This window comes from Haemaphysalis longicornis, unplaced genomic scaffold (genome assembly GCF_048455015.1).
Source record: "Haemaphysalis longicornis isolate Haplotype H1 unplaced genomic scaffold, Haemaphysalis longicornis Haplotype H1 scaffold_20, whole genome shotgun sequence".
Taxonomy (NCBI): Eukaryota; Metazoa; Arthropoda; class Arachnida; order Ixodida; family Ixodidae; genus Haemaphysalis; species Haemaphysalis longicornis.
This window is the reverse complement of record NW_027526296.1, coordinates 4,624,843-4,639,064: the sequence shown is the minus strand read 5'-3', so window position 1 is coordinate 4,639,064 and position 14,222 is coordinate 4,624,843. Positions and strand designations below refer to the sequence as shown.

The window sequence follows — 14,222 nt, the reverse complement described above, 5'->3', positions numbered from 1 at the left end:
GACGGGTGAGGCCAAGTTTAGCCGGATTTAACAAGGCCGTTCCGGTCGGTCCCCCCAAATGACAGCGGCTCCGAGGGGGGAAGAAGCTAGGTCTACCCCCAGATCAGCTGTTTCTCCAGCCTTGCGCCCCTAGTGCAAGCTGCATGCGCCAATCTTTTCGCGTTTTAGTAGCCCGAGAAAGACTATCACCTTTAAAATGGCGTAGTAAAGGGTGCGCATACGCATATGCCCCTTGTGCTCACACCCAAGCAGGTGCAAAAGCTGGCTTCACAGTTATGATACCCTATCTGCGGTGGTGCAGCCTTTACAGGTGGTGCAGTTTTTTCTTGCTATTTTTTTTTTGCTATCGCCACCGGATTAAGCTCAAGCTTAAACAGCTCCGATGCTAAAAATGCGCCTAAGCCCTCCGTACAGATGGTTCACCAGCGACGCTGTAACGTGCGGCCGGTGTTGACCCGTGTGTTACTACTCTTTGGGGTTCATTAATGTCTGTTCTTGTGCCCGAGCTGCAGCGTCGGCACGGCGTAGACAAGGTCGTTCTTCCCAACTCCCGCTCGAGGTTCATCGTAAGCTGTCTGCTCCTCGGGAGTACCGTAATTACCCGATTCTAACGCACACCTTTTTTCCGGAAAAATAGGTCGAAAAATCGCATGCGCGTTAGAATCGGATACGAAACCGAAACTGCCGAAACAACGAAAATTTCGTCCCACCCATCGCCATCGCCATCTCAAGATGGCGCCAAAGCATTTAGCAACGTTTTTTAGGACGCAGGAAGCATAGGCGCCCAGGCTTTACTGTCGGTGTTTACACAAATCGTAAAATCGTTCCACTTGCGCACTTGATAACAGCAATGGCAGCAGCGGCTCTCACGCGTTCAAAACTAGTGGTCGGCTGAAGCGTGTGCCTTTGGAGAAGTTCGCAGGATGGGCGTGCGAGGCGTGGGCCACGATCCCATCGATCATGGTTGAAAGTTCGTTATGAAGTGTGGCATCGCGAACGCGCTTGACGGCACCAAGGGCGAGATGCTGTGGTCAGCGGAGAGTGACGAGGAGTGAGATGAGTGAGATTACTTCCAGAAATAAATCGCCCGTTTCTCTCGCATTCGTTTTTCTTGCTCAAAAAATTCCGTGCGCGTTACAATCGGAAGTGAATTTTTTTTCGTTTTTTTGCCAAGAAAATCGGGTGCGCGTTAGAATCGGGGGCGCGTTAGAATCGGGTAATTACGGTACGTATGACGCCTGGCCAACCCGTTTTCTCGGTAACGTGCGGCGGGTGTTTGCCATTGCACTGCCTGGCTAGACAGAGGCGCGCTGTGTTGAACGCGCGCGTGACGCCGCTCTAACCCGTTACTTTTAACTCCCCGCGGGCCGACCTGGTTTTTTCGCGCATGCGCATAAGGTTGCTCCGGAGGAGTTTTCCGCGTACACGCTACTGCCGGATCTTCCTTTCGCCTAGTCACACAAAGCTTCGCTTTAAACGATTGCTCGATACACTTTAAGGTGGCGGTTACACGTCCGCCATCTTGAGAGTAGTTCAAATTTTGCCAACAGACTACACCACCGACCCACGACATGAAAAAGCGACCTAGATGGGTTTTGCGAGAGAAAAGTGCCGGGTCCCCTTCCTTCCACCTCCGATGGCAAAGGGGAAAACGTTATGGCGTCTCCTGGTCTGACGATACTTACAACATACTTCCTTACCGACACACCGTGTTTCCCTCTCCTGCTTCGCCTTCACTTCTTCATCTATTGGCACTGGTGACTGGTGCGAATGGCGACTCTCGATGCGACAGCTTCGCACAATCGGAGTTCTCCGTGGCTGACGTGCACCCGCTCTAATCACGTGCCGTCTCGGTCACCCGTTACCCGATGTGACGTCGACGCCGAGATACAGGCGGGGCATAGTAGCGGTCTTGGCTTCCACTCCGGAGGCTCGGTTTGGATCCCTATACTAACTGCGGTGCACCCTATGTTATTTTCAAATTTATATAATTACTTTGCGAAATTATTTCATATCGCACTTCGGCACAAATCCCGACATTTTCGTGAGTTTTTTTTTTTTTTTGTCTTTACAGAGGTTGCCACATTTTGATCCGGACAACCGCCGCCTTTGAAAAACCCTCTCCTTATGCCCCCCCCCCCCCCTCACAGTCTTCCCCCACCCCTAGGCCGCAGGCTACTGGCAGCTACTCCGAACCCACACAACCTCCTGCCGAACTATCCTTCACCGCATAAAGCCCAATCTCTACCCTTCGCCTCTCTGCCCCCAATGTCTCGAACCAGATACCTGCTATCACCCCCTCTGCGAGTGTCCCCACAACCGATTTCCCCCTTTGCCCTCCCCCTTACACTGGGACCAACCCCTGGAGAACTCCCACCCGGAAGTGCAGTTGGCACTAACCTTGGCACTAACCAAGGAGGTTTAAAATTTGGCACTGACCAACCGGGCCGCCCAGGTGGTAGAGAGCATTGCATCCTCCGCCACCCACCTCCCCTAGACCCCGTTTTAAATAATGTGTTACTCCTCCTTCTCCTCTTCTACGTGGACATATTTATGAATTCCTCTCCCAGTCTAAAGCACGAACTAGCGTCCCTAAATAGCTTATTTAGTGGCTCTGGCACAAACCGAATTCTCCGCACTCTGCTGTCACTTAAGCCGAGTACGTGTATACGTTTCTGCTTCTCCGTTCCGTTTCCCGTTTTGTTTTGGGGCCATCGCCCACCAACTTCTTTTTTTTTCGCTGTGCCTCAGGCGTTGTGCTGCTGAGCCCAATAAGAAAAACATGTTCCTTTTTTTGTTTTGCATCGCCGACGAGTGCCCGGCGCACGTCTTACACATAAAGCTATGGGAGCAGCGCTGGAAGACACATATCCTTACTTGGCTTAACTACCAACCTACTCTTATTACCACACGTCCTTACGCTTGGCTCGCTATATAACGCACTTCAGTCGCCGTCTAATGAGAGATCCCGAGCTGTATTTCTTTTGATATACTCCACTCTTTCTCCGTTTTCATTTCCCTTTCATTTCTTTACGGACGAGCGAATTTCAACGAAGCGTTAAATTAAATTCCGACTTGCCATTCCATGCTTCCTATTTAGCCGTGTGAGCGTCGATGCCCTCTTCCGCGAACTTCCCCTGCAGCCGTTCTTCTTTTGGTGCGGGGGCTTTGATCCCGGCCGCGGAGGCCGTTTTTCTGACGGCGCGAAGAACAAAAAGCGCATGTGTGCCGAGATTTCGGCGCGCGTTAAAGATCCCCTCCAGATAGCCTAAATTATTCCGCAGCCCCCCACTACTTCACGTCTCAGAGACCAGGTGTAGCTTCGGCGCGTAAAAACTATAAACTTTATATATATATATATATATATATATATATATATATATATATATATATATATATATATATATATATATATATATATATATATATCTATATATATAGAATTCCGATTTGCTGTTGCTGTTTTATGGTCTCCCGTTCTCGAGGTCTTCCTCGTTTGCCCTCATTTCGGATATTCTTAGCCGCTTGGAGACCGACTCCACCAAGTACATTTCATCTCTCCTGCTTTCAGTTTTAAAGAGAAAGCTCTATTAGTGGGACCGATGGTGTCCTGTCAAAAAACTAATGCATTTCCCCGTAAACTGGTTGGTCAGCCGAAAAGCTCTGATAAGATCTCTAGACACACGGCGCGTGCGTGGATCCGGGCTTCCGTCGTGTCAAATCGGGTGCTTGAAAATCGCGAAAAAAGAACGGTTCTAAACGGGACAACACACGCATCGATCATGGCAGCCACTCCACTGCGTGAATGTGGATGGAATACGAGCGGAGCTGTAAAAACTACACAAAGGTCACCCCGCGAATAACTACGAAAATAAACGTTTATTCACAACGCATAACATGTCTTCTGTTTCCTACTTGATCGGATCACTCACTTCGTGAGAATGACAACGATTGCCTCACGATTCCTGTAACGAACAATATATCCCCTTGCGCACAAAAGGAACAACGGCGTCACCTTCGAGGCATCCAAACAAACAACTTTAATCACCCCACTAGAGCCCACATTATGGCCCCCACCCTAGCTGTACTCTTCGAAATGCCACTTCTGCGAGCACGCTTTACCATAATATGTGGAGCTGTGATAAGGACCCCAACCTAGGTCCCCTGCTCTTCCGCTCTTCTGAGCACGTACTGTCCAGCTCGGACCCCGACGGCCAGTTTTGGCTGGTGCAGAGGTCCCAGAAACCGGGCGGCCTCAAGAAGTCCTGGAATGATATGGCTGACTGCTCTACGAAGACGTTTATTCCTCCTTCTACTCCCCCCTCCTACGCTACGTGGCAAAAGCTGCAGTAGGTACATTTTTCACGTTCGTGGCATATACCAAGTCTATAACTAGGCGAGTAGTTCAGCTTGTGGCTGATCAGTTCACCATTCCCTAAGTGGCTGGGGAAAAAAGGACCGAGGGGGGGGAGTCGCAATCGCCTTCATCTATGCCCCCCTCCATTCTATCTGTTTACGTCGATGATCTCATACTCCACTCCTTCGTGATTATACATCGGGAAGTAACGTTAGAAAATAACTCTTGCTGCATTTCAGCTGTTACAATGCTAAAACCCATACCTTTAGATGTCTTCTCAAGTAATACTGCACATTGTTTTAGGTATCTAACCGGATGTAGACTTATCTGCTCGTGATGGGGAGTCGGGGCAAGTAAACTTCACTCATCCCGCACACACTAGAAATTTTCGACGCCTCCGGCCTCCGGGAGTACGCACTGTACGCAGTTTCAACTACGACGAGACGAAGTAGTGAAATTCAAAATGAAGTGTCTTTGTGGTGTTCTGCCGCGTGCTCGGCCGGCAGTGCTTCTGGCCCGCGTCCACCTCCTTCTGCAGCTGCCGCCTATGAGCGAGCTAACAAACAAACAAACAAACAAACAAACAAACAAACAAACAAACAAACAAACAAACAAACAAACAAACAAACAAAGCAATAAAGGAACAAACAAAGAAACGAAGAAACGGGAACAAACTAACAAACGAACTAACAAACAAACGAACAAAGGAACAAACAAAGTAACAAAGAAACAAACGAACGAACAAACAAGCAAACAAACAAAGGAACAAAGTATCTAACAAACAAACGAACAAACAAACAAAGGAACATACAAAGGAACAAGCGAATGAACAAAGAAACAAACAAAGGAACAAGCAAACGAACAAACAAACAAACGAACGAACAAATAAAGAAACGAACAAGGAAACAAGCGAATAAACAAACGATTGATTGATTGTAGGATTTAATGCGCCGATGCAACGCAGGCGATGAGGCGCGCTGTAGTGGAGGGCTCCGGATTAATTTTGACCACCTGGGGATCTTTAACGTGCGCCGAAATCTCGTACACAAGGGCGTTTTTGCTTTTCGCCTCACCAGAAAAGCGGCCGCCGCCGCCGGGAATTCAACCCGCGACCTCGTGCTCAGCAGCGCAACGCCTTAGCCACTAAGCCACCGCGGCGGGTAAAGGGAGAAACGAACAAACAAACAAATAGACAGAAACAACAGCAAACGGACACGCATGAACGCCTCGCGCTTCAAAGGCACGTGGATTAGGTTGGCTTTAGCCGCAAGGCGTTCTTATGTGAGGACATCGATACCGGTCCCTTGTCAAATGAATTGTTCAAAACAATAAAATGTATTTCGGCAAGGATTTCAGCCGAGTACAATATTTTGGGCTAACGTAGTGCGCGATTTTGCAGTCCGAAAAAGACCACTCTGGCTGGCGTGGCTACGAAGGGAGCTTATGAGAGCGTAGACACAGAACTGGCTGGAATATTCATGAAAGATGGTTCGTATTTCTAGAACTGCCCAGGAAAATACATAAGGGCAGAAAAGCGCAGATTACGTGGGGAAGTCGAAGAGGCATTTAGAGAAGAAAGAAATGCGGTTTTGCTATATCTCCACCTCTGCTCGTACTGTTGCAGGAAGAAGGCGTCGAAAAATCAGAGCCCCTTTAATCTTACGAGAAAGATGCTTGAAACGCGAAGCCTTTTCCCATGCAACGCGAACGAAAGTGAAAGTACAAAATTCAAACTGGTTCGACCGCGTCGGAATGTCGCAACCGGGTGGATTTAGGCTTGACAACGCAAGGGGCCAAGGTGAGAGAGAGAGGGAGGGAGAGAGATGACTTTATTTGATGCCCGAGATGGGTTCTGAAGGGTAGACGGTGTTGAGTTTTATTCTGTCGGACATAGCGAAGTAACCGAGGGGAAGGAGGGGACGAATCACGTGGCGGCAGGGGGTTGACAGACGAAGGAGAAAGAACACGAGGAACTCTCGGACGCCTTGTTCATATAAGCAATGAATTAAGTTTCATCTATAGATACGCTTATTCTCTTTCTTGGCGCTTTGAACTTCCTTTGCCCAGAGTTTATGGTGCCTAAACCCGGGAAAGGAGAAGCATACCAGGGACCAATCACAGTGAAAACGGCGGTGGTGTGCTGCGCAGGGTTAAAGATTCCGCGGTATAACATGCACAACCCCAAAGAAAAGGGAACGGCCCGTCGTCAGCGGAACACATGGATTATCAATGAAGCCAAGGATGTTTTAGACACAGCTGTTGGAGAGACTTTGGGTGCGCTCATAGAGCCGCTGCACTTCAGCAATGAAGAGTGCATCAAGCTGACGCAGAGCCTGAGGGTCAATACCCGAGGAAGAGTTTGCTGCAGACTCTGTCACGGCGCTGAAATACGAGGAAGCCGCCAACGGCATGCTGGGCCAACTAAAGGCAACAAGTGGCCAACGCCTGCAGAGGTCGACAGTTCAACCGCCTCTTGTGGTGGAACCTAATTGTAATGGGTGTCACCGCCATGGAAACTCAGTGAACCTCCCGAGGTCGTATACGGTCACAGTGCAAACGTTCAGTGGCGAGTTGTGCCTCCCGAGGGTATACAGTCACAGTGCAAACGTCCATCAGTGAATTGTGCCAGTGGCTCAGCTTCTGGTCGCAGTTTAAGGCGGCCGTGCATGACAGCCACTGCTTAAACAAAGGAGAGAGGTTTGAGTACCTTCCTTCGCTTCTGAGGGGCTCCGCGGCTGATTATACCGCCAGACTACAAGCGACGGAGGACTGTTATGAAAACGCCGTAGAAATGCTTTCTTGGAGATTCTGGTACACACGCCGAATCGTGCAAGAACATCTGGCACAGCTAAGACCCTTCCCTTCAGCAGTGTCTTTCAGCGATGTCGGCGGATTACGTCGACTCCTCGAACTTGTGCAATGTCATGTGCGCGGGCTGCCAGCGCTGAAGGTTTCTTCAGCTACGTACTCAAGTATGATGCATGCGATCGTTACCATCGGGTATTGTCCTTGCGTACCACCGACACCGTGGCCCATACCTTGCAAAAGTCAAGGACTACAGGGGAAGAGTCGCACGGAGCCTCCACCTCGTCCACGTCTCTCGATGGTTATCGGGCTAAGACTTAGCTTGATACACTTTTGGCCCATATTTTGATTGAATTTTGATCTATAAAAAAGTGCGATCGGCATCGGAAAGAGACGAGCTCACACTAAACCAGACGACGGAAAGGAAATTTTATGCATGGCGCCGACCGCAGCTATACCCTCTCATACAAGTCAGTGTCTATTTTGTGACTTAGGCAACCACCCTGCTCAACTATTTTATTCTAAAGCTGCGGATGTTAAAGCGGAACTAAATTATGCTCGTTATAAGAAGGGGAGGCCGATAAAAGGTAACGAGGAGCACAGAAAATGGCGTAAGCAACTTAGTGAGTCAGAAGACCTGCTTCCGACAGTAAGAAGCGAATACACTGAGACCGACCTGGGATCTAGCAAGCGCAAGCGACAGAAAAAACTTTACGAGCGGTGCGGTTCTCAGGTTCAGTTAGCAGGACGAGTTAGTTGGTTCATGTGTATGAAAAAAAAAAAAAAGAACGGGACAGCGAGAACGAAACAGGACCTAGGAATAGAAACACGTAGAACACAAACAGGTGCTGACTACCAACTGTTCATTTTTCGAGCGTATACAAGCAAATTTACACCAAAAACAGAACAAGATTCTAAGGTAAGAAGATAAGTACGGGAAAAATAACAATAATGGAGTCTAATAACAATAACAATAACAATAATTCAGTCTCATCTAAATACAGTAATTGTCTTTCTTGTGACTTCGGACTCCTTTTTCCCACGCCAGATTCGATTCCGGCCACGGGAAGCGATTTTCGCTTTCACTTCACCCACGATCACCGTCATCGTCAGGTAAAGTTGGCTTTCCTGCAGTGCAGTTTCGGGCAACGTCGCCATCAGTGAGGCGTAGAAAGCTTGACAATAATTCACTTCAATGGAAACGTAAGAAGACTGGAAGGCTGTAAGATTTGACTTATCGTACTACCGCAATATACACGTGGTGAAACCCGATGTACGCAGAGGAGGGACAACGCAAATGGCTTACAGAAGCTTGCAGGTATTGGTGGAAGCAACGGTAGCCGGCCTAAATCTCAGCCCGGGTAAAATAATTAAACAGGGAGCCCTTACAAGTGCAACTACTGGGGATGCGCGTAAACGGAAAAGAGGGCTTCTTATATGCTCGTGAACGTAGTAAGATGAAAGCGAGGGGAATAACTGCTATAATAAAAGGGGTGCAGTAAACACGAGGTTGTACGCGAGTGGTTCGGATTGGAGGAATGGCGCCGCCGCTCGCGTTTTCAACTTTGTACCGCGGTTAAGGACATCCTGCCGGAAGTGGAAGTCAACGAGAAGATTGTAACGTGTCGGTTGCATTGAGCGTTCCCGCAGAGACTATACAGGATGGGCGTCAAGTAAGCGGAGCGCAAGGTAGAATTCTGGGACACCTAAGCACTCCTAGCGATGTAGTGAATGCGAAAGCATTAGGATTTAATCGTGGACTGGGCATGCCGGTATTGTGTGCGCCGCCATGCTTCACAGCTGGTGTAGACAGTTCAGAGTCTATCGGCGCATACACCGCACCGATGACACTTGTAGAACTAGCACCGCGTTGGAGGCAGCGCGTTCATTCTGCGCACGGTAAGATGGCATTGTACCCACATTGGCACGTGCCCACTCCTGGGCATCCTCCTCCTCCTCCTCCTCCTCCTCATTATTATCATCATCATCATAATCATCATCAGCAGCAGTATTCACCTTCGTGGAGTTTTAAAGCGAAACTTTCTTTGTCTCACTCATGGCGTATGTACTCCACGTCAAAACCCAACTTCCTCGGACTATGATGATGATCATGGGTGAAGTTAAAGAGAAAAAAAAAACGATTCCTGTGGTCGGAATCGAACCTGAGTGCCTCGCGTTATGAAGCCGACGTTTATCCCATGTGCCGATGCGACAATACTTTCTCATGTTCTACCAACAGGCCCAAACAAGCACACTCGTGATACGGTGTCCCGGAAGTGAGATGCGTGAGCTAATGCTCTTCTTTGGTGAGGAGGGATTTATTTGGAGTGGCAGCCAAATTGGTGAGAGGGGGGGGGGGGGAGAGGGGGAGGGAGAGAAACTTTTATTGTTGCCAGGTAAGGGGTTGGGAGTAGGAGGGGTGGGAGTGCCCGCCCATTCCCCTCAGCCATCAGCAAGGAGTCCTTGGTCCGTGTTGGAGGCTTCAGCCATCCGGACTACGTGTAGCTGAATGACAGCTTCCTGAGTAAAGCTGCAATAACACTGAAAGGCGGGCTAGTTGGTGACAATTCATAGCTGTCTCCCACCGCTAGGGTGTGTTTACGATGAGTGTCCTGCGATTGGCCTTATGGATTTTGGAGCAGGACGAGATGACGTGTTTTAAATCTGCTCTCTGCTTGCAGTGCTTTCACTTGTCGTCTCGTATGCCAGGCTAGGTTTGGTTACATCCCAGTTTGAATCTGTCTGTAGGCTGCGGCTTGTTGCTTGTTGAGTGTTTTATGCGCTTCCGGGTAGAAAAAGACCGCCTCTTCTGTAGGGATGTAGTATTTCCCTACAGGTTAACATGCGATCCCTGTCTGGTGGATCGGCCGTGAGCTTCTGGCGGCGGGGGGGGGGGGGGGGAAGGGGGGGGGGGGCATTTGGTAATTAGGTCTTAGCCAGTGGAATTTTTGTAACCATTGTAGGCACACCGGACGCCGCCAGATTCTCGCAAAACGGGTCATATAAGAGTTTCGCATTAAATTAAAATAAATAAATAAATAAATAAATTAGAGTGCTGGCACGCGTGAAGTTGTATTCAGAGCACTGTAAAATTTTTATTGGAATCTATTTATTTGTGGATAGGAAGAAATATGCTTTTCGCAAAATATTAAGATGACATGCTAACATTTCACAGGGTACACCCAAGAAGTAGCTACGTGTAACACATCGATGCACTTATGTGTTCAGTAACATGCTCCCATCAAACCCGCCGCGGTGGCTCAGTGGCTAAGGCGTTGCGCTGCTGAGCACGAGGTCGCGGGTTCGATTCCCGGCCGCGGCGGCTGCTTTTCTGATGGAGGCGAAAAGCAAAAACGCCCGTGTGTACGAGATTTCGGCGCACGTTAAAGATCCCCAGGTGGTCAAAATTAATCCGGAGCCCTCCACTACGGCGCGCCTCATCGCCTGCGTTGCGTCGGCGCGTTAAACCCTACAATCAATCAATCAATCAATGCTCCCATCAAAACGTTGAACACTGGATGCTGGACAGCACTCGCAAGAATTCGACGTGTATGTAAGTGTATCTAACACAGTGCACGACATATGCGCTCCTTTTTGATGTCATAAAGCTGGGGCGCACACACATTATTGTCAATTTTGTATTCCCCTGTTATCAGCATTATTTATTGCATTTGTGGTAAAAGAAACACAAACTATAAAGCATCAGCTTTCGAAAAATAAACAACCACAAACATCGGATGTAGGGATACAAACAATAAAAATGAAGGAGGAAAGCGTGCGTGCTGTGCTTTATTTTTATCTGTCAGCCCACATCACTCTCAGTTATCAAAATCCCGCAAACCTTTATTTAACCACGCATATTTTAAAGGCGTCGTTTAAAAATGGAAACCGTAGCCAACACCGGTCTGCGTCTTCCCCCTGAAGGCTGTCTTTCCCGCTGGTCTTTAAAGCTATAAGGCAAAGCTACTCGTGTTACATTCGTACAAGCTGTATTTGTTCCGCTGGTGGAAAACCAATGAGCTTTAATATTTGAAAATCTGCCCTCAGGGCTCTTCTAAAATGTAAAGGCGCTGCAAAAGCTCGCCGGCAGAAACTGCAGTGCATTCGCAAAGTACACGCGCGTAACCGTTACAGTAACGAAAGGGTTCATCCCGCTGCTCCGTCGCATCCCTCTCGCTCGATGCCCTCGCTCACGACGACGGGAAGCTCGTTTGCGCTCGCAACGGATGCGTACAAGAAGTCGTACGAGTACATACCGTCACAGCGTCGGAAATTAATAGGAAGGCGGAGCGTAGAGGCCAGAAAAAGGCCAAAAGCTTCTTCGAGTCGGCGTAAAAAAAGACGCAGAGCGGCGGACTGCGCGTCCAGTGCCGCCGCCTGGTGCGTCCGCGTCGAAGCAGGCGCGCGCCGAGCTCCGTCGTCCGGGGAATCGGCAGCGGGGCCTGGAGCGTCATTCGTGCGGGCTTCGCGCTTGGTGTGAGTGCCGTCGCATCATGTGGGCCTCCTCGGAACTCGGCAGCGACTCGCCGTCGCCCTGAGCCGAGCCGTTCCCGTCGAGCGGCCCTGTGTGCGTGTGTTCGCGACTGACTCCCCGGGGAGCCCGGACTCGGACGACTGGTCCCGTTGCCCAGGGGGGGCTAGGCCTAGGCGTCAAAGATGGCGGACCTAGAAGCCGTGCTGGCCGATGTCAGCTATCTCATGGCCATGGAGAAAAGCAAGTCTACGCCGGCCGCCCGTGCGAGCAAAAAAATCGTGCTTCCGGACCCGAGGTAAGCACCGCCGCTATCTGTCAACCCCGCGATCGCCTATTCGGGCGCGCGCGTCGTCGGCGCCCGTGGAGTACGTGATTTACGCCGGCGCAACCACCTCCGGAAAGAAACTGCTATCCGTCGCCTTTTTCTCGCCTTCCCCGTTAATCCATTACGCGCACGTGAAAGAGAAATAGTGTAGAGTTGTGATCCGAACGTGCGTTGCGCGGTGCACTTTGCGGACGGTGGCAAATGCGCGAATGTTTATCCCGCGAGCGCGCACCAACCAAGCCCTCGCGCAGCTCGCATTTGCGCTACGAACGCACCAGCAGCGTAGCCGGGATCACCACCACAGCCGCCGCTGCCCACTGGTCGTCCGCGCCTTGCGGGACCGGTATTGTGCTGCCCAGTAAACAACGCAGTGCACCGTAAGCGCGAAGTATTGTTTGCCGTCTCGTAAAAAAAAAAAAAAAAAAAAAAAGGGAGGTCCATCTGGGCGCGCTTTCGTCTTACTTTCACCCCCGTCCTCACTGTTTCCGCCTTGTGCCGACGGCGGCGTTGACTTTTAAACGCTTTCGGGCCCGCTTTTATTCTTTTCCCTTTTTTGTTCCACCCTTTTTTCGCGCTGTAGCCGCTCCGGCGAAGCGAGACGGCGCTTGCCAGCGGAGCTCGTTGGCGGAACTTAATCCATTTGTCCAACAAGGGACGCTTGAATGGTGCCCGGCTCTGTCGGACGATCCGCGAGTGGGTGTTTCGGAAGCCCCCATTATTCCTCGCGCGAAAGATTCCTCTCGGTTTTTATCCTTTCGTGCCGCGTCGTCGGCGTGCGTAAAGAGCCGTCTTCTGCTTGGCATGTTCCCCGTGCGCCTGGCCAGCGTGCATCCTTGGCCGGCGTTGCTTCTTTTTTATTGCGTCCGCCCTAATCGTTTCGTGCACCCCGGGTCACGGAGGAAAGGGCCGAAGGGTAAACGAAGCACGCTTGTTTTAGAGGGCGACGAGCGCACGCACATCATCGCGCTGCCTCACGGTCCCGGAAGACGAAAAAAGCAAAAACAAAAACCCAAGAAAGCGCCCGAGCCACGAAAACTGGCGCTCGCCGTGGCTAGCGTAAACGATGTCCGTCCGCAGCCTTTTTTTTTTTCTTCTCGTATTTGCGCGCCTTGGCGAATTGCTGCTGTCAGTTTTCTTTCCTTGCTTTTTTTTTTCTTTTCCGTGCCTCTTCCTTTTTGTCGGCACCGTTTCCCGCTGCGCGGTAGCGTGCTCTGAGGCGCTTAGCTCGAGCATAGCGGAGCAGAAACAAACCGGATATAATCGACGGCTGGTCTTACTGTCGTCCGCCATCGCTCCTGTTTGTTTTATTTTCCGCTCCTTTTTTGCGTGTCTTCGGCCGGCGCTAATGAGTGTCCAGATGCCGAGGACACGGGGCTCCGAAGGGCCTGGCTGACGCTTGTGTGTTATATACTGCGTATCGCAGTGCGCTCCGTAATTGGCGAGTTGGAGGTTCGGAGGGCGTCAGGAGCGCGAACTGACGGAATGCGGAATCGTTAGCTTCGGTCGCGATATCCGAGGACACGGTGGCGTTTCTTCGATCCCGGAGCGCCAATCGAGCCGATAACGAGTCTCTTGGTGGAGCGTAATCTGCCTTCCATCTCGGAATCTGCCTTCGGTGGGCCCAGCAATGCGAGAAATTAGTGTTCACAGAACGGCAGTGTCTACGTTTTTTAGCTACGGTCTGAATTTCCGGTTGGAACAGGTTATGAACGGCCTTTTCAAGGAGCGTGGTGAGTTTGAAAGGAAAAAAAAAGAAAGCAAGGACGCCTTATTGATTGTGGGGTTTAACGCGCCGTAGTAGAGGGCTCCGGATTAATTTCGACTAGCAGGGCGTCTTTAACGTACACCCAAATGTCACCACACGGGCGTTTTCGCGTTTCGCTGCGGCCGGGTCGAACCCACGTCCAAAATAAGAGCGGTAGATGGTTCCTTACGTAGTGGGCGTTTTGAAAATTTCTGCGGTTATGTACAGGTGGTCCATGGGCGAAATGAGCGTCCTTCGAAATGAGGAATGGTCCCGGAGAATGCGATCATGCCATTCAACGACTCTAAACTCTTCTTGGGGGCTGTTGCGTGCGGACCGCCGCTGAAGCTCGGCCGCGCCGCTCAGGTGTTCTTCGCCAGCAGCGAGCGAGGGGCGCTGCTTCGGTCGGCCTCTTCATTCGATTGCCACCACCGGGCTTGTCGATCGCTCCGCGCGGCACTCGCAGTGAAAAAAAAAAAAAGAAACGAAAAAAATGGGATAACACCCGCTCGCCTTT

General features: G+C 50.4%; 1 protein-coding gene across 2 annotated transcripts in view; it reads left to right on the top strand.

Moving 5' to 3' along the window:
• Window positions 1-11,566: 11,566 nt before the first annotated feature.
• The window catches only part of Gprk1 (G protein-coupled receptor kinase 1), a 119,285-nt gene continuing 116,629 nt past the window's right edge, over window positions 11,567-14,222 (top strand). The window contains exon 1 of one of the 2 annotated variants that reach the window (XM_077701070.1): window positions 11,567-11,931. In XM_077701070.1, the coding sequence (XP_077557196.1) occupies window positions 11,819-11,931 (113 nt within the window). In that variant the 5' untranslated portion in view covers window positions 11,567-11,818. The remainder of the gene's footprint in view (window positions 11,932-14,222) is intronic. The other variant, XM_077701071.1, reaches the window with a different exon arrangement.